This window comes from Macaca fascicularis, chromosome 7 (assembly GCF_037993035.2).
Source record: "Macaca fascicularis isolate 582-1 chromosome 7, T2T-MFA8v1.1".
Classification (NCBI taxonomy): domain Eukaryota; kingdom Metazoa; phylum Chordata; class Mammalia; order Primates; family Cercopithecidae; genus Macaca; species Macaca fascicularis.
Window position 1 is genome coordinate 88352327 of NC_088381.1, and position 24412 is coordinate 88376738.

General features: G+C 44.1%; 2 protein-coding genes, 1 long non-coding RNA gene and 3 other non-coding genes across 8 annotated transcripts in view; 5 read left to right on the forward strand and 1 right to left on the reverse strand.

Moving 5' to 3' along the window:
* LOC135971930 (uncharacterized) overlaps positions 1-24412 on the reverse strand; it is a 35520-nt gene extending 11108 nt beyond the window's left edge. The window contains exons 1-2 of the long non-coding RNA XR_010588349.2: positions 21740-24412; positions 2348-8381 (exon numbers count right to left, since the gene is read on the reverse strand). This is a non-coding gene — a long non-coding RNA (uncharacterized lncRNA). The remainder of the gene's footprint in view (positions 1-2347; positions 8382-21739) is intronic.
* On the forward strand, positions 3296-3368 carry TRNAT-UGU (transfer RNA threonine (anticodon UGU)). Its single transcript has one exon. It is a non-coding gene; the product is annotated as a tRNA-Thr (tRNA).
* Positions 4883-4971, forward strand: TRNAY-GUA (transfer RNA tyrosine (anticodon GUA)). Its single transcript is given in 2 exon segments — positions 4883-4919; positions 4936-4971. It is a non-coding gene; the product is annotated as a tRNA-Tyr (tRNA).
* TRNAP-UGG (transfer RNA proline (anticodon UGG)) lies at positions 5619-5690 on the forward strand. The gene has a single exon. It is a non-coding gene; the product is annotated as a tRNA-Pro (tRNA).
* Positions 6219-16562, forward strand: ANG (angiogenin). 2 transcript variants are annotated; one of them, XM_015453502.4, is made up of 2 exons: positions 6219-6359; positions 15921-16562. In XM_015453502.4, the coding sequence occupies exon 2, from the start codon at positions 15939-15941 to the stop codon at positions 16377-16379; it is 441 nt and encodes a 146-aa protein (XP_015308988.2). In that variant the 5' UTR covers positions 6219-6359; positions 15921-15938; the 3' UTR covers positions 16380-16562. The 2 variants fall into 2 exon arrangements, with proteins under 2 accessions (XP_015308988.2, XP_065404642.1); XM_065548570.2 differs by lacking the exon at positions 6219-6359 and adding an exon at positions 10379-10475.
* Positions 6219-23014, forward strand: RNASE4 (ribonuclease A family member 4). 2 transcript variants are annotated; one of them, XM_005560709.5, is made up of 2 exons: positions 6219-6359; positions 21773-23014. In XM_005560709.5, exon 2 carries the CDS (start codon positions 21790-21792, stop codon positions 22231-22233), a length of 444 nt encoding a protein of 147 aa, XP_005560766.3. In that variant the 5' UTR covers positions 6219-6359; positions 21773-21789; the 3' UTR covers positions 22234-23014. The 2 variants fall into 2 exon arrangements, with proteins under 2 accessions (XP_005560766.3, XP_065404641.1); XM_065548569.2 differs by lacking the exon at positions 6219-6359 and adding an exon at positions 10379-10475.

Consider the following 24412-nt stretch of genomic DNA (forward strand, 5'->3'; position numbering starts at 1 on the left):
GCCTGCCGAGTAGCTGGGACTACAGGCACCCGCCACCAAGCCCGGCTAATTTTTTGTATTTTTTAGTAGAGACGGGGTTTCACCGTGTTAGCCAGGATGATCCCTATACCCTGACCTCGTGATCCGCCCGCCTTGGCCTCCCAAAATGATACTTTTACCAAATCTCCTTAGAAGCATTAAAGTGCTGATATGGGAGTAAGCAACTAATAGGCCAGAAACCAAGGGAAAGGTGGAATTCAGAGCGTTAAGGGAAATTATCTGGGCATTGACCTTTGTAGCCCTAAAGGCATTTGTAATAGGCCAGGAGCAGTGGTTCATGCCTGTAATCCCAGAATTTTGGGAGGCCCAGGTGGGTTGGATCACCTGAGGTCAGGAATTTGAGACCAGCCTGGCCAACATGGTGAAAACGCGTCTCTACTAAAAATACAAAAATCAGCCGGGTGTGGTGGCACGCACTTGTAATCCTAGCTACTCAGGAGGTTACGGCAGGAGAATTGCTTGAACCTGGGAGGTGGAGGTTGCAGTGAGCCGCAATTGCACCACTACACTTCAACCTCGGCAAAAGAGTGAGACTGTATCACGCAAGGAAAAAAAAAAAAAAAAAAAAAAAAGCCGGCGCGGTGGCTCACCCCTGTAATCCCAGCACTTTGGGAGGCCGAGACGGGTGGATCACGAGGTCAGGCGATCGAGACCATCCTGGCTAACACGGTGAAACCCCGTCTGTACTAAAAATACAAAAAAATTAGCAGGGCGTGGTGGCGGGCGCCTGTAGTCCCGGGAGGCTGAGGCAGGAGAATGGCGTGAACCTAGGAGGTGGAGCTTGCAGTGAGCCAAGATCGTGCCACTGCACTCCAGCCTGGGCGACAGAGGGAGACTGTCTCAAAAAAAAACAAAACAAACAAACAAAAATATATGTATATACACACATATATATATAAGGAAGACAAGGTATGAAGCTCTAATGGATGTTTAATTTCAGTTCCAAAAAGAGAGAAAAAAATAGAGTAAAAACAATATAGGAGGCTGGCTGGTCTGAGTGCAGTGGTGTTTACAACTAATTGATCACAGTCAGTTACAGGTCTTTCTGTTCCTTCTCCACTCCCACTACTTCACTTGACTAGCCTAAAAATATATATATATATATACACACACACACACACACACATATATATGTATATATAATATAGGAGAAGATAATGGCTACTATTAGTTAAAATGTATCCCCCCTAAATTTATATGTTGAAGCCCTAATCTCTAGTATCCCAGAATGTAACTGTATTTGGAGATAAGGCATTTAAAGAGGAGATTAAGTTAAAATGAGGCCATTAGGGTGGGCCTGACTGGTGTCCCTATAAGGGGAGTAAATTTAGACACAAAGAGAGGCACTAAGGGTGTAGACCTACAGAGGGACTGCCATGTGAGGCGGCAGCAAGAGGCCAGCCATCTCTAAGTGAAGGAGAGTGGCCTCAGAAGGAACAAAACCTGCCAACACCTTGGTCTTGGATTTTTGACCTCCAGGACTGTGAGGAAATGCATTTCAGTTGTTTAAGTCACCCAGTCTGTGGTATTTCATTATGGAAGCCCTAGAAAACTAATACAATGACTGAGAATTATCCAGAGCTAAAGAAAAACAGTAGTATATGGATTTAAGAAAACCCATATCCAAAAACTTGACACTGATACCGTATTTGGAAAAACGTGGGTTTTCCCTATGGTATCCTGTACTCCTGTTTTAAGTTTCCAAACGGAAAGCTTCCTGGGCCATGCATCTGATTGGTGGAGCCCACGTCACAAGCTCATTCTCAGTTGCAAGCTGGGAAAGCAAGTGTGCTAGGACAGACTTACTTATAATATGTGAAATATCCACATGTAAGGAGAATTTTTAAGGGATGTTGGACACACACTAATGTAACATACGCCTGTAACAGGGCTCTTGAAAGCTTACATTCTAGTCTCGGCTGTTTCCTCTGTATTCTTTTCCTTCAAGAGTGCATGACTCGTAGAGTCTCCAACTCAATGGATGACTTATGTAATTTGATTAATTCATCTATCAATTCATGAAACTCTACACACAAGAGTATTCTGGCTATCATACAATTCCCGTGAACTGCTCCATCTTCACTTGATATTCAGCTTACCTAAATCCTAGCATCACCCCTCCGCCCTCTCCAGATACCCTGAAGAGGTAGCCTTCCTTTTTTCTGTAAGTATTATCTTGCCTCTTAAAGACATCTTTGAGAGTCCCCTCTCTTTCCTCCTGATTGCACTTCATATCTAGGTTCAGCAGAATCGCCCTTCCCTGTATCTCTCTCACTCATCCCTTCCTTTCTAGTCCCATAAGGATTACCTTTTTGCAGCTTTATGTTTGAGCATCTGCACCATGGCCAATCACTGGTGTTTCTGACTCTGGTTGCTCGTCCCTTCAATTCATTCCGTAAACTCATCAATGTTTGGTGAATTTCTATTTTCTTCTACAAATCTTCTCACCTGCAGCCCCAGCCAGTGTTTCCTTGAATGTCTCAGTCTTTTTCTCGGACTTTGCTCGTAATTTTATTCTACCAGGGACCACCCTGCTCCAATTTTTGTCTAAGTCTTAACCTCCCTTCGTAGTGCAGCTCAGGCCAATGCTCTCTTGGAGACCCCTCCGGATGGTTCACTTTGTAAATGTGTGGACCTTGACATGGCTACCGCTCCTTCACACCTGGCACAGCTACTTTTCATTGTTTTTCTTCATGAAAATTAAAGTTCTTTTGTTCCACAAGACTGTGACAGTGACTTCAGGATAAAGATCGTATCTGGATCCCTAGTTCTTAGTGCAGAGCCTAGCACAGACTGGAATGCAGTGTTTGTTGAATGAAGGAATGAATTAAACTGCGAATTAACAAATGCCTGCTCTGGCACTGAGACTCGCAACTGTGAGTCTCAGCGGGAGACTCACAAGCAGGAAACAAAATGCGGCTGTCAGCAGTTTCAAGTGAGACCTGTGGTGAGCTCCTTCCTCTGCCGGTTTTCCTGTCTTGATTTTCAGTCTGAAGTGGGCAAGTGAAGAGTCTTTCTGTGTTAGACTGTGTCGCGTTGGGCAGATTTCTCCAGTTTTAGCATAGTAGTGGTCCCTGTCACTGGCCTTCACTTTGCACCATCCCCAGCAAGAACAAAGTCTGTGAACTGAAGTCTAATGGTTGGGAAGTGGATTGAGACGACATCCGGATTTTACTTAGTTTCTATGCTCAGATGTTAGCAGAAGCCCTGAAAATCTTTTCCTTTTCTATGAAATGAAGACGCTCTTCCTTTGTGAGGCCCTATAGCTCAGGGGTTAGAGCACTGGTCTTGTAAACCAGGGGTCGCGAGTTCAAATCTCGCTGGGGCCTTTCGAGTTTACTTTCTTGATTCAGGTTTTACTTAAATTCCTCTCCTAGTCTTTCTGAACTGACCCTGAGAATACGTGGCAGATTATAACTTCTTGCCGCCGTTCAGAGCTTCCAAATAAACACCAGCTGAGCAGAACGTTTCCTTTAGGTTCCGGTAGTAATGCTGCTTTACCTCCTGGAATGCGGCGGAATCCATTACACAAGCGGTGGAAATCGTCGTCAGCCTCTGCCAACGCCCTGGCTTGCGGACTGGCGGCAAGAGCCCTGCTCGCTGCCGGGAGGGAAATGGGGACAGCTAGGCGAGACAATGGCCCCTTAAGCTATTCTCAAGCCCCGGGTCTGGGCATATTTGGAGTAGAGATCAAGGTTCCCCTTCTGAAACAGGAAGAGCCAGCGATGACCGCTCTTGCCAGGTGTCCAGAAGATAGATGCACAGTGTGGCAAGGTTTCATGTGCCAGTGGGGTTTTGGGAAATTAAGGGCCCGACTTTAGCGGCGAGACTTGGGTCACTAAATTTGATTTTGAAGCTGAGAAATGTGGCTTTCCTTTTGAATGAGCTGAAAATATTTTCTCCAAAAACGAATTCACACGGAAACACTGGGTTTGCCCAGATGTCCTCTATTTCAGGGGTTCCCAACCCTTGGGCTGCGCACCGGTCCATGGCCTGTTAGGAACCCGGCCGCACAGCAGGAGGTGAACTGCGGGCTAGCTACCAGTACCGCCTGAGCTCCGCCTCCTGTGAGATCAGCGGTGGCATTAGAATCTCATAGGAGCGCGAACCCTATTGGGAACTGCGCATGCCAGGGATCTAAACTGCTCTCTTTTTATGAGAATCTAAGTGATGCCTGATGATCTGAGGTGGAACAGTTTCATCCCGAAACCATCCCCCAACTCCTCCTCCCCGCCCCCAAGGTCCGTGGAAAAAGTGTCTTCCACGAAACCGGTCCCTGGTGCCAAAAAAGTTGGGGACCACTGCTCCATTCTACACCCTCTCCCTCCCAAGTCTGTGGACGTGTAAGCGGAAGAGCCGAGATTGGGAGGGGAGCGCAGGAAGTGAGGACACCAGAGAGCTCGGGCCTAAGCCTGGAGGCCCGCCCTCTCCGGCGTTCACAGTTGCGCAGTCAGAATTGTGTGCGTCCCACCGCGTCAGCCCCCAGTTCTCCGACGCCCAGGTGCCGGTCCCCACCCTACACACAAACACACGCATCCATGCTCGCGAGGCCCCTGGGTCCGCGCCCAGTGAGGCCAATAGGCCTCGGGCGCCCAGAGGATGCGCAGTCTCGGTATGTCCAGGTTCCAGGGGCATCTGCTCTGCTTGGGAGCCCCTCAGTGAAGCAGGGGAATCCAGCTTTAGAAAGATTGTCCTCAGAACCTTGGACGCAGGTGTTGGAACCTTGGACAAGCTGGCTTTGCGACTCTGCAATAATCACTTTCCAGATATAAAGAGATTTGTTTCCCGTCTCTGGTTAAGGATGTCTTGAATAGGGATTTTTAGGAGTTGCTTTGTCGCACTCCCTTCGATAGCTCAGCTGGTAGAGCGGAGGACTGTAGTACTTAGCGTGTCGTCATCCTTAGGTCGCTGGTTCGATTCCGGCTCGAAGGAGAGGTTGCTGTTTTGGGGTTTACAGTAGCTCTTCGTTTGCGCAATACATCTCTATGTTAACGTGATGAAATCTCTATCTCTTACCCTTGTCCGAAGGAAACAGCTTAGCCACGAGTTGAGCTGCGTTGATCACGCCTTGAAAAGTTGGTTACCTAGCTCTGAAAGACAGTAGACCCGAATCATCCAACCGTTGGGGGAAGGCACCGTTATCTTACCGAAGTGTGTTATATTTTGGCTTCTACGTTAAGTCCAAAGGCCGGCAGGTATATACATAGAGCGCGTCTGTCCTGGGGCTCAGTAACCTACAGCCTTGCAACCGAGCTCAGCTCTGGCCCTCGATCTCTATCTCAGACCCCTCCAGGTTCCCACCAGGCTCTAGTGAGCTTAAATCGCTTCCCGGGCTCAGTGAGACGCAAGGATGTCTAAAGTCTAAAAAGTTGCCTTCGTTCACCCCATCCTGCGTCTGGATCGAGGAGAATAAGCCAGACAATAAGCCATACTTGAAACTTGGTAAAGATGGAAGGAATAACTAAATAAGGCCAAAGGGAAATGTCACAACAAAGAAAAAAAACAAAAACAGAAAATCCTTCAGAACGGCAGGCGGAAAACAGAAATTCAGAGTAATATGAAACCGTTTCTAACACGGTGGCTCGTTGGTCTAGGGGTATGATTCTCGCTTTGGGTGCGAGAGGTCCCGGGTTCAAATCCCGGACGAGCCCTCAGGTTTACTGTTTTTTCCATCCCCTTTTGGCAACTACTGAAAAAAGTTTCCGTTAAATTTGAAATACAGACTGTCTCGTTTTGGGCTGTCCTGCTAAAGAAAGCAGCACCAAATAAGTACGTGGCAGATGGGGCTGCCGACCAGTGTCAAGACCGAGCTTCATGGGTTCCTGGACACTCAGCCAGGAGTAGTCTCCTAAGGGCCGCCTGGCTCTTGGGAGCAGAAGCCAGTTTCCCGCCATCTGCTCTCCGTGGAGGCAGTGCGCTCGCGGCTGCTGCCCGTTGGGTTCCAGCTGAGGAAGGAGCGTGGATCCTAGACTCGTTCTTTGCCTGGGGTGCCCCTGCGGCCCCTGGGGAGGGGCTGCTGCAGCGCCAGCTCCAAGGGCGGATGCAGGCGGGAGAGGCCTCCTGGGAGAAGCAGGGCGCGGTCCCAGCTACGCAGAGGCTCGTAAGCCTACCCTCCACTCCTCACCACGCCCCCATCTCCGTCCGTGTACATACACTCATGCAAGCACGCCACTCCACCCAGATGCAAGGCAGGATTCAAAAGAACATCTTTGCGTTTTCTACGGCCTCCCCATCGTCGTACTAGGGAGGAAGAAGCTGGTGAGAAACAAAACTTCTTTCTACCGTCCTGCCCATTTCTGCCAACTTGTTCAGAGGCCGAGGTACGTTCACACTCCTGCTCCTCTTGCTCTTTGGTAGCTACATCAGGGGCGTTGTGGCCGGGGAGTTCTTTCCTAGTAGAAGCAGCTTGGGACTCCTCGGGGAGGCTTTTGCGGGACTGGGCTGGAGAGGGAGGAATGGGGAGGGAGGTGAAAGTCCAGTATTTGTATGAGTTAAGGACTTTACATTCCCACTCAGGTTTTTACTTTGCGCAGCTGGGCAGAGATGCCAGCTTCTATTGATTAGTAGGCTTGGAGGGGGACCACAGAATCGCCGAACCTAAGGGAAGCCCTAGGAAGTCTGCACTTGCCCACAACTAAGAAAGCTTTGCTTGTTATTCAGGTTAATCACCAGATTTTTGAAGCAGGCCTTAGTTTTTGCAAGCGTAACTAACATTTGGGGATCGGTATTTTCTGTTTACTCTCCTCTGCCTCCCCACCCTTAACCCACCCTCAACAAATGTTGTGCAATTCTTGGAGACACTTGCCAACAGCCTCTTTAAGCCTTCCTACTGAAAGGCTGGGATCCTCCGTTTTTTCGCTCTGAGACAGCACGTCAAATGCTAACAGCAGCACATGAGTAAAGCGCAACATCTTTATTAAAACAATTTCAGCACCACTCAGGGGGCTAAGGAAATCTCAGATGAGCCAAGATCCTCCCTCGTGACAGTGAGAATCTTATAATCAAGTAATAATGTAATCAATAGAAACCCAAGTGACATATGTATCTGCAGCACAGGACCACCTTCCCAGAAGCAGCCGCAGGTATTCCAAGACTTACTTAACCACAGAGCCACTAATTAGTTTTGCAAGAGGATAGGTTTGTTACATACGCTTCAATTCAAGCAATTCTTTTACGGATGACAAGCAGAGTAAAATATTTTTTGAATTTATGGTAATAGTCACTGTAGGTTTCCTTTGAACAGCAACTTTCAGTGGCCCCTTTAAAGTTAGCTTTGATTGTCTAGACAGTACTAGTATGGAAAATAAAAGTTGTGTGGACCTGGCACGGTGGCTTATGCTTGTAATCCCAGCACTTTGGGAGGCCGAGGTGGGTGGATCACGAGATCAAGAGTTCGAGACCACCCTGGCCAAGACGGTGACACCTCGTCTCTACTAAAAATACAAAAATTAGCTGGGCACGGTGGTGAGCTCCTATAATCCCAGCTACTGGGGAGGCTGAAACACGAGAATCCCTTGAACCTGGGAGGCAGAGGTTGCAGTGAGCCGACAGCCTGGGTGACAGAGCAAGACTCTATCTCAAAAAAAAAAAAACACACACACAAAAAAAACAGTTGTGTGGTGCATTGGAAAGCTTCTAGTCCCGCGAATGCCATGAGTTAGTTCCTTGGGCAATACATGTCTCTTTCTCTGTTCCTCAGTTGCCTTTTCTTTAGTATGAGGGGTGGACAGACGGTCTCAGAGGCCCCTCCCACTATTGTTCTGTGACTGCATGGAGTGGTGCGATGTTAGAAACAGGATATGAGGCACTCTAGTAATGTGGAGACGAACTATAGTTTGGCAGAGAGGATGGAAAAAATCATTCCAGGAAAAGAGGAATGGCTTTAGCTATTGCTGACAGCAGATAATCAGGTTATAAGCAGGCAAGTATAAGAGGTTTGCCAAGTTATTGTTGGAAGCATTTGTCACTGTGACTCAAATTAAAGTAGATGGATAAAAAAGTGGACCAGTGAAGGCCAGTGAAACCTTTCTGTAGGAGTTTTTATTTAATCTGTATTTAAGCAGATTCTCTGTAATTCTCTGTAAACAGTTATTCCCAGAAGAATGCCATGAAATACCTGGGAAAGAGGGAGTGGGCACAAAGCCCAGAGTTGGTTGAAAAGCAAATGTTTAATTTTTGTCTTTGTTTGGAAATACAGGCGTGTCAGCAGGACTTTGTCCCCACTGTCCTTCAGTCAGTAGTGTTGCCACTTCCTGGAGACGTGGTTCTTCTTTTCACGGGGGCTTTTCCTTCTTTACCTGTTACTTCCGTTACTGATTAAGTTTCATGCTTATAGACCTAAACTGTTAGAATAATAAAGAAATTTAGAAACTATTTAGTCCATTGTTCCCATCATCTAATTTTAGTCCTGAGACAGAATGAAACATAGATACTCTGTATGAAGGAGGAAAGTGCTCCAACACTAGAGTCCTTGGAAACAGGACCCATGCATCCCGTGTCTGTGTGCAGGGACATTATTGGCTTGAGGGAGAGAGAAAAAAATATCCAGGAAAGGGGAATGACTTTCAAGTTAAAACTGTCTGAACATTTAAAAAATATATGAAGTTTTTTTGCAATTGGCAATTCCTTCATTTGTACTAAAATTACTGACAAAGATGTGATATTCCTTAATCATAGAATATAATTCCTTGTTGTATTTTAAAACACAAATGACTAAGTACCTAGATGCGTTCTAATGAAATAGTAATTTTTCCCCCAAACCCTACTTTTTGTTTCAACAAAACTTCCTTGTGCCAAGTTTAAAAGAAAAACAAAAAACTGTCTTTTGGCGTTGTGGGCAGATTGTGAGTCCTCCAAAGGTTGTCCAGTAAAGGCCCAGAGGCAGAGAAGGGACCTGACTATATTCAGAGGCTGCTGGTTGCCCCAGCCCAGCACTACTGCAGAACTCTAAAATCAGAGGCTGCTCTGTTTGTGTGAGTTGGTGCTTGAATTGGAGCTTCAGGCCATGGCGCTGTGTGTATGCAGGCACATGTGGGTTGTATGTTGTGGCGGAGTTCCGCTTTTCAGGACTCAAAAAGAGGTGGTGTTGCTTGAGCTAAGTCTGGAAAGACGGGTCAGTTTTCTCCTTGTTTACAAAGGGTTCAAAGTCTGACTCCACCATTCCTCTGCTGTTTGTTCTTAGAGTTTCCTCATGAGCAGAGCATATTTACATAATGCCTACCTCACACAGTTCTGATGCTGGTTGAATGTAGTCATGTATGTGAGAGCTTCACAAAATGAAAGACTGCACTGAATATTATAATGGTTGTGATTTCAAGTGCATTTGTTTCACTAGCAGGCAGCCTGTCTTTCTTGACAGCTTCTCAAGTGCAGCCAGACTGAATACTTGCAGGTAGGTGGATGACAACCGAGGATTGAGGATTTTTAAAAAGATAACACTGTCCTAGATCCAACACCACTGTGGGCAAATGCTGGGGGTCTGTGAAACAGTTGGTACCCTGCTGCTGTCTGATATTGGTAACTATGAGATCTATAAAGTGATCCTGGTGACCTTTGGCCCACTGTTTTTACGCAAGCAATGGATCTACAGCCCTGCTTTGATGGTGGAGATAAGCAATTTTGCAACTACATTATAAGGACCAGACGATTGAATGTTCAGGGTTAGTCTCTTGTGGACAGGTAAAGATGGAAGAAGGAGAAACCCAGGAAACATGGCAAGCCTACTTTTGGGGGTTAGAAGCTGAGAGGTTGAGTGTAGGGGGAGGGGCAGTGTACTAATAGCTGTCACACAACCTTCTCTAGAAGTGCTTTCCTGGCTGTGTGAAATCGATGGAATAATGTGCTTAGCATCCATTCGTGAAACCAAATGATGTGATATGATACACAGAATGTGATATGATAAATGATAAATAGAAAGTACAGTGGAAAAGCCTCTTACTGGAAGACCATATCTTACTCTGTGACATCTTCCAAGGCAGTTCTTGGAGTTGGCCCAGGGAGATCAGAGATGCTATCTTATGGATCCAGACTATTATGTGTGAATAGTGAAACCTCAGTCCTGCCATGGACAAGAGTAAACACCACAGACAGCAGAAAAAGGTAACTTTTGGACAGAAGGCCATGTTTCTCAAACTTTGTCTTCCAGAACAAATCTCTAATCCATTCAGGTAGGTTAATATCTAACCCAATCATGCCCAGCGAAAAGGTGAATGACCCTCCTCGTTCGTTCAAGAGCAGTGTCCTTGGTTTTCATGTCCCTGCCAGGATTGGGGGTCCTTAGCTGTATTCTCTCCACCCCCTTATTAGAACACTATATAATCAGAACCTGGAGAGGCCTCCAGGTTCACACAGCTAGAACCCGTCTCCAGGAACAAACAGCTGGAACCATCTCCCATTGAAGGGAAACTGCCAGGTTTTTGTAAGATTCTTCCTCCTGGGTAATCTATTGTTCTATTTGTTTTATATATAATTTCTAGTCATCTATCCATTTTAATGAAGCCATTTTCCTACCTTTAAAGCCTCTGGGCTCAAGCTCATGAATTAAAAAGGAAATTGATCAGATTCTAAAGTTTAAAATGAAAACAGGTTTCCTTTGGGATGGCCTATATGTGGATAAAGAGAAATTAATGAGACTGGGAGCAAGTGGAAGTTTAGGAGGCATTTCTAAATTGTGATAAAATCCCCAAAGGCTTGGGGGAGCCATTTGCCGAAGGGCATCGGGAGTCCTCCCACGTCGTCCACCTCTGTTACAGGCATTACACGTGGCTTAACAAGGAAAGAAACAGAAAGTATGTTTTTAGCATTCTTTCCTTCTAACCTTCTCTGCTAATTTCTTTTCTTAGAAAAGTTTTGGATGCTCTTTGAAAACAAAGTGGAACACATCCCAAGATCAAAAGAAGGCTCACTGGCAGGCTGAAGGGAAGAAGGAAGGAAAAGCAATAAAGGGATGAATATGCCTTGGGTGTTAGGCTCTCACTTTGGGGGATTTTGCCCTAGGATATATAAAAGCGTGAAGCCACATTGATGAAAATGATAACTATAGTTACTCATCATAGACTGTCAAGTTAACTCACTGGTGTGTAAAATTTGATGAATCTCTTGAATATTGAACATTGCCTGTGGGGAGAGGGAGACAATATTAATCCTTGTGAAAACTAAGAGATTCATTTGATACAGAAGATAAAGTTACTCTAAAGAACAGATGGGGCCAGGTGTGGTGGCTCACACCTGTAATCCCCGCACTTTGGGAAGCCAAGGTAGGCAGATCACCTGAGGTCAGGAGTTCGAGACCAGCCTGGCCGACATGGTGAAACCCCCTCTACACTAAATATACAAAATTAGCCGAGCATGGTGGCAGCCGCCTGTAATCCCAGCTACTCGGGAGACTGAGGCAGGAGAATTGCCTGAACCAGGGAGGAGGAGGTTGCAGTGAGCCGAGATAGCACCACTGCACTCTAGCCTGGCCGATAGAACAAGACTCCATCTCAAAAAAAAAAAAAAAAAAAAAAAAAAAGAAAAGAAAAAAGAACAGAGAACAGCTGGGGCTAATTCCACTGACAAAAAGCTGACAGACAGTTACGTGTTTGGGTATAGAAGGATATGTCTATAGGACTTTCGCCACCAGATGTGAGGCTCTGCACCCTTGGCTTAGGCAGATTCACTTTTACACCACAAATAATATATCTCTTACTGGTTTTCTCCCAATTCCATTTTACCTTGCTTTTTGAGAAATTTAGAGTTGAATATATTGAGAAAGTTTTGAGTGAGGGAGCAGATGTTAGATATTGGTGGTTTTGGTGTACGCTTGCTGAGATTTGGCTCCTGGATGTCTTAGGGAATCAAGATTACAGTAAGCCCGGGCAAACCTTAGCTGACTTGTTACAAAATGAATGTGCATATTCTGCAAATCAGAAGCAAAGATACCCTTTTACCTCTGCAGACTGGGATGTGAGGGCCTTCATACTTAAAAAACAAGTGGCTTTTTAGGAGGCAAAGCCCCCGTGTAGTCCAGTGCTTTACCTAGAGGTGTTATGTGAGCGTGGCTTACACATTGAGCCTTATGGGATGATGCATCTTAATGAGATTGGGCCACAGGTCACCCTGTCATCTCCTTGTTTCAGTTGGTGCCTTGTGCCCCCAACTAAACTTACACAAAATTTGTCTTTGTAACTGAAGGTCACTGGACCTTTGCTATTGAAACTAGCAAAGCCTCTATTATGCTTAATGAGAACCATGAAACTTCAGATTTTTAGAGCTAACAACTCTCTTATTTTCTTGATGGACAGGCCTGGAGAGAAAAATGAAGTCAATTATTTAAAAACTATTAAGGGGTATAATAAGGCAAGCATGTTGATTCAAGGTGAATAATATGAATTCTGTAGAATATACACCAGTAAGAAACACTCACAAGTAAATAGTCCATTGTTCATCCAGGATCACATGGGTAATGGCATGCTTGGAAATGGCAACTGTGAAACCTGACAACAGGTCGATCTTCATTTTGTGATATCATTATGGGTAGATCCTGAGCTTTGTGGCTTTTACTTTGGCACTTATACCTGGTAAGGTGTCCTTGGTCTTAATATCTAATGCAGAGAGGGTTTGGACAGAGATTCTAAACAGGCTCATCAGCTCATACTCGCTTCTGTGAACAGCAATATCCCCACCAGTTACACAGCATTGGCACCTCTTCCAAGTCCGGTCTCTTTCCTAGAGGAGACATTAGTAACATTCCTATCCACCACTGCCACCTAATGACTCTTTTAGGTACTAGCAGCTCTGGTTCCGCTCCCTGATTTTTTGAATTCTGGGATTCTGGCACCAGGCAGAGGGATGTTGACTATGTAAGAGACTTTTGACATTAGAAGTCAGTATTTGTTCATTACAGAGCAAGAGACTTAATTGATTACAAATCAATAAAACTTTGATAAGATCTTCCAAAAAACTAGAAACAGGAAACACACGCAGGAGACTGAAAAGCATGATGTAAATGTAAAGAACTTGGGAAGTGGGTGGCTTGGCAGCCCAGCAGCTATATTGGAGCAACTGCATGAGTGAATACTTGTTACTCCTTTAGGGCTGGCTCTCCATTCTGCAATCATGTACCTCTTTCTTGATAAACTCCCAAGAACACACTTTCAGCATGGAATTGCAGACTTTTAGAGATAGCAACTCGTCTCAAGTATAGACAAATGTCAGTGCAGACAAATTTGATACACTGCTGAAGAATACCAAATTATATGGTAAGGAATTTTTCATTCCACAATAATGAAGTAAATAGCAGCTGGAAATGTTTGCATTAAGTTCATAGGTTATAATTTGTAATGGAATCAACACCAAATGCAAATTAGAAAGAGAGCTCACTTTGCTCACCCCACATTTCTTCCCATGTAACCATAGAACACTGGAGTCCTGTGTCTTTCTAGATCCACAGTCTTGCTCTCAGAACAGGCTAGCCACAGCACAGGCCTAGTGCTAGGACCCATGGCCTTTTTAAGCTCAGACTCCCTTCTGTGGACAGCAACATCCCCCACAACTTGTACAACCTTGGTGCTTCCGGCAAAGGCTACAGAACTATTTGATATGAAGATGTTCATTGACTTACACACAAGAGAAGCACCAAATAAAAAATTAATAATTAATTTAGTGTCTATGAAAGTGTACCATTTATTTTTACGTTTAGGGGTCATAAGAATTGTATTACATAAGAATGTAATACAATTTGAAGATCAGATTTTTCTCCCTTTGTGAGAATTTCTCAGTATGTGTGATGACTACCAAGAAATCATAGCCAGTCATAAATTCAATGAGTTACTCATAAATGAACAATTTGAAAAGCAAAATTCCAAAAATCAGGTAAAATTTTACAGTGAAAAGTTATTTTTGTTGTCAAATATAGGGGCATTCACATATATTAGATATAATGTGGGTTAGATCTGTAATGATTTTTAAAGGCTCTGAATGGTCTTTAAAATTTTCTCCAAAGAACTAAAGGTATAGTCAGAAACTACTTGTTGCACATACCAAATACTTTTCAATTCTCTAATCTTGAACTTTCATAAGAAATAGAATCTTAAAAGTTCATAAGAAATTTGCTTTCTATTTTGTTATAATTCATATTTGTTTAGTTCTATTGTCAATGATCAGTCATTGAGTTAAAATTAAGCTCCAGGAAGAAGCACCGTATTTACCTAAAGCATCTACCTAAAGGTGAGTGTCTGTGATGCACCATTCCTGGGATGTGTGCGTTCTAGAGTTTGAGAGGGACAGCTCTTGAGAGGTGATGGCAGGAATCCTCTTTTTCTCTTCTTTTGAGGAAGATGTTAAGAAATCATTAGAGCAAACTGTAAGGCCTTTGATTTGATAAAAAAAAAAAAGTCTAAGGCATTTTTTTACCACATGGTAGCACCTTTTGCCTGTTGTGTAACAGCATATGTACATATGCAGGAGAAACTAGAAAATATTATCTAGAATAATCTCAATTGCTTCCAATGTGAGAAGCTCCTAAGAATAAGCTCATATTCCTCTTTCTTCTCTGTAAGGGTTGATTCCAGACCCATCTTCCAAACATCGCGTGTCTTCTTCCATGCTCCTCCCTCTTCTTTCTAAATGGTACAGAACAAATTCACCTTTGGCCATGAACCACCTACTTCTTGGGGAAGTAGGTCTGCTTCCCCTCAACTCAGGATGCAACTGCTTTCAACTGCTTTCTTCACATTAGCTGAGTAATTAGCTAGAATTCTGTCATAAACAATTTTATGGTTGATCCTTCTCTGGGCTCTGGATTCCCTAAAACAGAGGTCCCCAAATCCCGGTCTGTGGCCTGTCCGCCTGAGCTCTGCCTCCTGTCAGATCAGCAGGCAGCATTAGATTCTCACAGGAGCCGGACCCCTCTATTGTGAACTGCACATGTGCGGGATCCAGATTGTGTCCTCTTTATGAGACCCTAAATTAAACTAATTCTTGATGATCTGAGCCAGAACGATTTCATCCTGAAACCATCCCCCACCCATCCATGGAAATACTGTCTTCCACAAAAATGGTCCCTGGTGCCAAAAGTGTTAGAGACCACTCCCCTAAAACTCTCTCTTCTTATCTCTCACCTCCTGTATTACTATCTCATCTCAGTACACTGAAGCCCCCATCCTTTCCCCATGGATGCCTCATTTCCTATTAGGGAGGCATTTGGTATGTCTTTTTTTTTGACAGAGTCTGCCTCTGTCGCCGCCCAGGCTGGAGTGCAGTGGCGCGATCTTGCTCACTGCAAGCTCCACCTCCCTGGTTCACGCCAGTCTCCTGCCTCAGCCTCCCAGGTAGCTGGGACCACAGGCGCCCGCCACCACGCCCGGCTAATTTTTTGTATTTTTAGTAGAGATGGGGTTTCACTGTGTTAGCCAGGATGGTCTCGATTTCCTGACCACGTGATCCGCCCGTCTCGGCCTCCCAAAGTGCTGGGATTACAGGCCTGAGGCACCGCGCCCGGCCGTCATTTGGTATGTCTGAATGTGCGTCAGGACCTAGTACAGTCCCTGGTACCCAGTAGGGACCTATGTAATGTTCGTTATTCAATTAATTAATAAGTGAATTAGTGAGAGTGGATTTTGTAATGTAACGACTGATAGAGAAATACTCAGTGATTCTAAGGGATAGGAAAGAATGGTTGGAGCTAGAGGTTGTGCTCAGGAAACTATTAAATAGACCTTTCAGAGGAATGGATTCAGAACAGGTGTAAGGTTAATGAGAAAGGGAGAATAGAATATATAATTTGGTGGCGGAAAAGATCTGATTCATGATGCCGTGTCAGAGAGAAAAGCTCCTGTCCTTTTTGCCTGATTTGGTGATGCTGTTCTTGCATCTACCATTCCTCCTTTTGCCCTTGGCAGGAGCCTGTGTTGGAAGAGATGGTGATGCGCCTGGGCCTTTTCTTGTTGGTCTTCATGCTGGGTCTGGGTCTGACCCTACCCACCCTGGCTCAGGATAACCCAAGGTACAGAGACTTCCTGGCCAAGCACTATGATGCCACACCACAGGGCCGGAATGACAGATACTGTGAAAGCACGATGAGGAGACGGCATCTGACCTCACCCTGCAAAGACATCAACACCTTTGTTCATGGCAACAGGCACCACATCACGGCCATCTGTGGAGATGAGAATGGAAGCCCTTATGGAGGAAACCTAAGAATAAGCACGTCTCCTTTCCAGGTCACCACTTGCAAACTACGTGGAGGATCCCCCCGGCCTCCATGCCAGTACCGAGCCACACGGGGGTCCAGAAACATTGTTGTTGGTTGTGAAAATGGCCTACCTGTCCACTTGGATGAGTCCATTTTCCGTCCGTAACCAGCGGGCCACTGGTCAAGTGTCAAGTGCTGGCTCTGCTGCCCTTGCCTTACATTTCCCCTCTGCACCCTAGAACAGTGTGGCAACATGCATTGCCAAGGGCCCAAAGAAAGAGCTACCTGGACCTTTTGTTTTCTGTCTGACAACATGTTTAATAAATAAAAATGTCACTGATATCAGTAAGAATCAGAGTCTTCTCACTGATTCTGGGCATATTGATCTTTCCCCCATTTTCTCTACTTGGTTGCTCCCTGAGAGGACTGCATAGGATATAAATGCCTTTTTCTTTTCTTTTCTTTTCTTTTCTTTCCTTTCCTTTTTTTTTTTTGAGACGGAGTCTCACTCTATTGCCAGGCTTGAGTGCAATGGCACAATCTTGGCTCACCACAACCTCTGCCTCCTGGGTTCAAGTGATTCTCCTGCCTCAGCCTCCCAAATAGCTGGGATTACAGGCATGTACCACCATACCTGGCTAATTTTTGTGTTCTTAATAGAGACAGGGTTTCACCATTTTGGCCAGGTTGATCTTGAACTCCTGACCTCAGGCAATCCACCCACCTTGGCCTCCCAAAGTGCTGGGATTACAGGCATGAGCCTCCGAGCCTGGCCACTTTTACCTTATCAGTCAGTTTTTTACAAGTCATCAGGGAGGTAGATTTTACCTCTCTGTGAGGGAAAGAATGGTAAGTTGATCTACAGAGATGGAAAAATTCCAGGGCTCATAGCCACTAAGCAGAATTTTTAAGAGAGGCAAATTGTTTTTTTCTGTCAAATAATAAGCTAATATTACTTCTCCAAATATGAGACCTTCAGGAGGAGTTTCCAAGGACCAAGTACCAACATACCAACAGATTATTAGTTTCTCTCTCTCTGTTACACACACACACGCGCGCGCGCACACACACACACACACACACACACACATACACATACAGATATGTAATCCAGCACGAATACCAAAATTCATTCAGGGTAGCCACCTTTTTGTCTTAAGCGAGAGATAGTTTTGATGTTTGAATGGATTGCTCCCAGGATATTCTCTTGTCATGGTTATTTTATGTAAAATTCAAAAACCAATTACATTATTTACTCTGTAATCTTTTACTTAATCAGCTAATGTCTGGCAAGTGTGATGTTTTGGGGAAGTTACAGAAAGATTCCGGCCAGGTGCTGTGGCTCACACCTGTAATCCCAGCACTTTGGGAAGCTGAGGCAGGCAGATCCTGAGGTCAAGAGATCAAGACCATCCTGGACAACATGGTGAAACCTTGTCTCCACTAAAAATGCAAAAATTAGCTGGGCGTAGTGGCATGTACCTATAGTCCCAGCTATTCGGGAGGCTGAGGCAGGAGAATCGCTTGAACCCAGGAGGCAGAGGTTGCAGTGAGCCGAGATCACACCACTGCACTCCAGCCTGGGCGACAGAGCGAGACTCCATCTCAAAAAAAAGGAAAGATTCCCAGTTTATCCCTTATTCTTCCTCAAGATTTGTTGTAAAGATAACTTAGGTTAACACTCTGTTTGTAAAATACACTGTTCAATCTACAGACTCAGTAGTCAGCTTCTTGTTACCTAATTTCTGTTAACAGGTACCTGGATATGTTATTTAGAAAGTAGTTGCCAATAAATTAGTTATAAATCACCAGTTTCACTGCCTTCTGAACACATAATTATTGTGGTCTCAGTATTCCCTATGGTGGCTTCTCCTACTCCTGGTATTGCCCTGAAATGGGCCAAAAGCCCTGGCTCCCCAATGCTCAGGTTATAGAACGCTGTCCAGGTACCACCTAGGAGAGCCCAGCCTCACTGAAAGTATTCAAATTTAGGAATGGGTTTGAGAAGTAGGTTGCTGGTGTGTGCTCAGCACAGGAATCTCTCCTCCTTCGGTTAGTCTATTTCAAAACTGAAAACACTGTCATTCCTTAAGAAAACAGGAAAAAGTATTCCAAACCTCTCTTACTAGAAAATTTGCCATATTACCAAATCTCAAAAACTCTCAGGAAATGAGAAAGTCCCAGTTTCTGGTAAACTATTTGGGCCCTTTTCTTAAGTTCTCTAACCAGTGCTATTTTCTTGAGGTGAGGCAAAGTTACTCAAGATCATTGCTCCCACTCAAGGCCTTGATAGGGCAAGTCAAAGGCATGGACCGTTATTAAGTTGATCACATCATAAGCTGTGAAAACTCACATCTTCTCCAAACATCTGCTTGGAGCATTATCATTGCATAGTTTGCTCTGGTGTTAAGGGAAATGGCTATTTCACAGGAAATCACATGGCAGTGGGATGGGGGTGTTTCCTGAGCTGCTGATGGTACTGGCATCTGGGCAAGCATTCCTAGTCCTTTTTGGTCTGGGCCTCTTGTTCTATCACAACCACAAGCTGTTTAAAATAAAATGTCAAATCACAGGCAGGTCATTTTGTCCTGAGTGAATCATTTGAAGAATTGAAGTCTTGGTCAGCTGTGATTGTTGGCTTCGCAAGGAAAAAGAAGGAACACTCCAAAATGCTAAGTCCTTTGAAGAATAGTGACATACAAGGAAGAAAATTCCATGCAATTTGGAGAGGAAAAATTTTTCTAGGGATCTAGTAGCTGAGATATTTTATAGTTTAAAAACAGACTTCCAATATCTTGAGACTACAGTTAGCTCTACGAAATAAAGAGGAGTCAATAATATATGCAACTCTATAGTCATTCATTATTTTATCCAGATTGACAGAAGCAGAGGAAACCAAGAAAAATGGAAGTGGTAAAAAAAAAAATGCAGTAATTGCCAACATTTACTGAGCATTTACTATGTGCTAGGCCTTGCTATAGGCACTTAGATTTATTTTGTTTTCATAACATCCCTAAGAGGTAGGTATTGTATGCGTATTTTGCTTATGAGGGAATCTGCTGAGAGAGGTTAAGTAATTTTCTCATGGTCACAGCCTCAGTCTTTTAGACCATAGTGTCAAAAGAAGTTCTTACTGTTAGTCAGGGTAGTGCAATGAAGAAAGTGTTTGGGGAAAATCCTGGCCCAAAAGTATGTGTTGAGATGATGTGGAGATCATTCAACTTTCTCTTGTAGCTACAGCTTTGAGATGCACCCATTGGTGTCCACACTGGCCTGCTGTCTTCAAATATTTCTCTATGTCTTGTTTACTTGGTTAGTGTAGAAAAGCTGACATCCTGGGTCTGCTCTCACAGGAATAGGTGAGATTTTCTCTGTAGCCAGTTATCTTGCTAAACCATATTTTTGGTCACAAAGAATCAGGATAAGAGAAAGTAGATGAAACTATGGAAACTCCAGGTGCCACCAGAAAAGCAAGCCAAAGTATATTCATCTGCTGAAGCTGTAATCCAAGTACTAAGTATACCTTCAGAAGTTGTATGCATTGTTCTTGAGGCAAAAAAGAAATCAAACATCTGCCCTTCCTCCCACAACCTCTTTACTTCTTTCTCTTCCTAACATCGTATCTCACATCTACAGCTGCGGGCACACAAATATGACATACAGCTTTATATCTTTATGCGCAAAGGCAAAAGGTAGCTATGGATAAAGGAGGTGGCATTTAAAAGAACAATATCCGTGTTTGATACTGCTTTCATTATCAGTAATCAAAAGGTAGGCTTTCAGCAGAACAAAGTAAGGTACAGGTCCCTTGGAAGCCATTTCAGTCATTCACACAGTGTGATCCACCATTATGAAGCAGAATTTGAAATCAAAAGACAATAGTACCCGTATACATCAAACTAGGAGTTCCACTGGGGTCAGTCCTTGGACTGCCCATGTAGAGTTGGGCTGCCTGACTCTCAAAACATTGCCCTTGCTAATTTGGGTTGCTCACTTCCTGTTGAATCAGGGATGATTTTTCTTTGCTGTAGTAAGTCGACCCTGCTTCACCTGCTTCACTGCAAGAGTCAAGCCGATTCACAATTCATGTCAATTCCAGGAGTGACGGCCAGATGGCAGCATCTGGCTAGTCAGTTGGTGAGTGATTCCACCTCCAATCTTGATTAAACTCTGCTGCTGGGAAGTAGCAATTCTGAGCATATATAGAGTCTTTGATATCCTGAATATTTGGGGCATGGGATGAGAGAGGCAGTAGAGGATAGTGGAAAGAGCACAGGGAATAGACTAAGATCGGCCTGGATTCCTTTCTTTAATCTGTCAATGAAAGCAACGAATGTTCAGAAACTACATGGCAATGCTTTTTTTGTTGCTGCTCTGGATTTTTTTTAATGCTATAAAATACATGCTTATTTTTCACTGCAACAGGTGACAACACAATGATGCTGCAACTAGAGAAGACAGACAGCTACCAACAACTATTGACAAGACAGGAGGAACATCAAGAATAGATGCAAGACAAAGCAATGTATCTCCAGGGCCTAGATTTTTTAGGTTATGTATGCATAGAAACAGCAAGGAGAAGAAGACACAATCTAAGTTTTCTTTTGAGGATATTGTGCTGTTTAAATTTATTTTTTAGACATTTCTTAGCTTTTCTTATTAGTCAATTTCATAAGCCTGGGAAACACCTTTACTCTATCCATTTAATTGCATTTGTTCATTAGTTCACTGATTTCACTTATTAGTTTATTCAAACAGTAGCTATTATCAGCTGTCTTCTAAGTACTCTATCTGGGTACTCTGTTTTTTTTTTTTTTTAATAGAATTAAAAGGATTTCCAAAAGGACCTGATTTTACATTAGAATTAGAATAATACCTTTTAGATTAATGTATAACATATATTATTCTGGAATTAGAATAATATATTTTAAGTCACATTAGAATAATAGCCACATGATAAAAAGAAAAGAAAAATAATAAAATTAATGACAATAAGAATAGTCATGAGAGGAAAGGCAAAGCCTAAATATTCCTCTGTCCTCTTCCTCCACCTAGATTCCCAGATGTAAGGTATTAAAAGTAGTTTACAAACTTTCTTTGACGTATCCTGAGTCTACCCAAACTGTCGGGAATTGGAGCTTCCTGGGAACCAAACACTCCCCAAAGATCATACACATACGGAATTCCCCCAAGAGACACACAACTGCAGTTGCATGTAGGTTCACCCTTTCTCTCTTTTTATACTCTGACCACACAAGCCTGGCAGCCATGCAGTCACAGCCACGCAGTCAGTCCCTGACCTGTGTCATTGTACTGGCTGCAGCAACTTCTCTCTGTAAATGAGAAAGGTCTTGCTTTCAGAAAAGATCATGTTTGCAAACTACTCACTCTTGGGGAAGCGAGGGTGGGAAAAGTAGCAGAGATGAGTGGGGAGATGGAGCATATAAGAAGGAGGAAAGAGGAGACTATGGAGTCAGGATGCCAGCTTGCTATTCTCAACACCTTTTTCCAGTGCCCAGTTCTTACCTTATTTCTCCTGCCCCTTGCTTTCTTTTCTAGGCACCTCTAAGGTACTGATGGCTCTGCAGAGGACCCATTCATTGCTTCTGCTTTTGCTGCTGACCCTGCTGGGGCTGGGGCTGGTCCAGCCCTCCTATGGCCAGAATGGCATGTACCAGCGATTCCTGAGGCAACATGTGCACCCTGAGGAGACAGGTGGCAATGATCGCTACTGCAACATGATGATGCAAAGACGGAAGATGACTTTGTATCATTGCAAGCGCTTCAACACCTTCATCCATGAAGATATCTGGAACATTCGTAGTATCTGCAGCACCACCAATATCCAATGCAAGAACGGCAAGATGAACTGCCATGAGGGTGTAGTGAAGGTCACAGACTGCAGGGATACAGGAAGTTCCAAGGCACCCAACTGCAGATATCGGGCCATGGCGAGCACTAGACGTGTTGTCATTGCCTGCGAGGGTAACCCACAGGTGCCTGTGCACTTTGACGGTTAGATGCCACCCTGTAGGGATTATCGCGAGTGGTTGACCTTACACTTACTCCTTAAATAGCAGAGAGTAATGCATTTGAGCTGTCCCAGGCTCTGTCTCCTCAGCTCATTTCTTATTCTTTTTCTCTATATAACTCGTTCTATTAAATACATTGCACCAAAGAGAAATGGAGACATAAACCTATAATGAATGAGGCTGGGCTTTTCTGTAATAAGCTTCCTTTTATAATACTGCTCAGCTTAGCTCTCACAGATCCTATCCTGTGGAATTTAGTTATTATGTGTATTTATGTAGTATTTCAAACATTTCAAAAATGCTTTCATCTATGTTTATCACATTTTAATACCACAGCACTTATAATGATGTCATTACATATAGAAGCTCAAAGTTAAGGGATTTGCTGAAGACTATAAAATTAGTGGAAGAATTGAGACAAAAATCCAGTGTAGCTGGCCACTTATTCAGGGCTTTTTCTACTTCATCACAAGGAATGTTTTTAAAGTCTCTGCTTTTTTTTAATCCTTAAAATTCACCTGTCCGGGGAGGCATTAAAAATTTGGCAATGTATGCCAGCAAAATGTGAGCTCTGTATTTTTTGGCATTGTTATGTTTGGGTTGAATAAGATTAAGAAAATGATATTGGGAATTTTCTTTTTCCTGAACCTTTGAATCACCCTAGTAAGTCAAAGTATTAAAAAAAGTACTAGATCATTAAGACTCATGTGCTCTTGCTGACTGAAAGATTTTTTGTTTTTCTTGTAATAAAGGACTTAAACTGAAGGTACCTGAGAAGACTGTGCTATGGTATTATATCTTTTTCTCCAATTTTAAAATTCTTCTCTAGTTTATAAACATGCATGCACCTTAATAACCTCATAAACTCTGGTCAAAGACTAATGCCTATCAGATCCATGACCATAACACTGAAGATTTATCTCATTTACTCCAGAGAGAATGATTCTTCTCAAAGACAATTCTCACAGCCCTTCCTTCTCCCTTAGAATATTTAGAAACAAATTAGGGAACTGTCAGGCCTCTGAGCCCAAGCCTGCACTATACATCCAGATGGCCTGAAGCAACTGAAGAACCACAAAAGAAGTGAAAATAGCCAATTCCTGCCTTAACTGATGACATTCCACCATTGTGATTTGTTCCTGCCCCACCTCAACTGATCAATTAAACTTGTGACATTCCTTCTCCTGGACAGTGAGTCTCAGGAGCTCCCCACTGAGCACCTTGTGACCCCCCACCCCTGCCCACAAGAGAATAACCCACTTTGACTGTAATTTTCCACTACCTACCCAAATCCTATAAAGGCCCCACCCCATCTCCCTTCGCTGACTCCTTTTTCGGACTCAGTCCACCTGCATCCAGGTGACTAAAAAGCTTTATTGCTCATACAAAGCCTGTTTGGTGGTCTCTTCATATGGAAGCATGTGATATTTAGTGCCAAAGACCCAGGACAGGGGGACTCCTTCAGGAGACTGGTCCCCTGTCCTCGCCCTCACTCCATGAGGAGATCCACTTATGACCTCAGGTCCTCAGACCAAACAGTCCAAGGAACATCTCACCAATTTCAAATTAGGTAAGCGGTCTTTTCACTCTCTTCTCCAGCCTGTCTTGCTAACCTTCAATTTCCCTGTCCTTCCAATTCTAGTTCGTTTTCCTCTTCAGTAGAGACAAAGGAGACACATTTTATCCACGGACCCAAAACTCTGATGCTGGTCATGGACTCGGGAAGACAGTCTTCCCTTGGTGTCTGATCACCGTGGGGACGCCTGCCCTGATCATTCACCCCACATTCCACTGGTGTCTGATCACCATGGGGACGCCTGCCCTGATCATTCACCCCACATTCCACTGGTGTCTGATCACCGTGGGGACGCCTGCCCTGATCATTCACCCCACATTCCACTGGTGTCTGATCACCGTGGTGACACCTGCCCTGATCATTCACCCCACATTCCATTGGTGTCTGATCACTGTGGGGACGCCTGCCTTGGTCATTCACCCACATTCCCTTGGTGGCAAGTCAATTGCAGGGATGCCTGCTTTGGCTGCTCACCCACATTACAGCCCAGGGCTGCTCATCACACCACCCCCTTCTCTGTCTCTAACTTTCTCTTTAAACTTACCTCTTCACTATGGGCAACCTTCCACCCTCCATTCCTCCTTCTTCTCC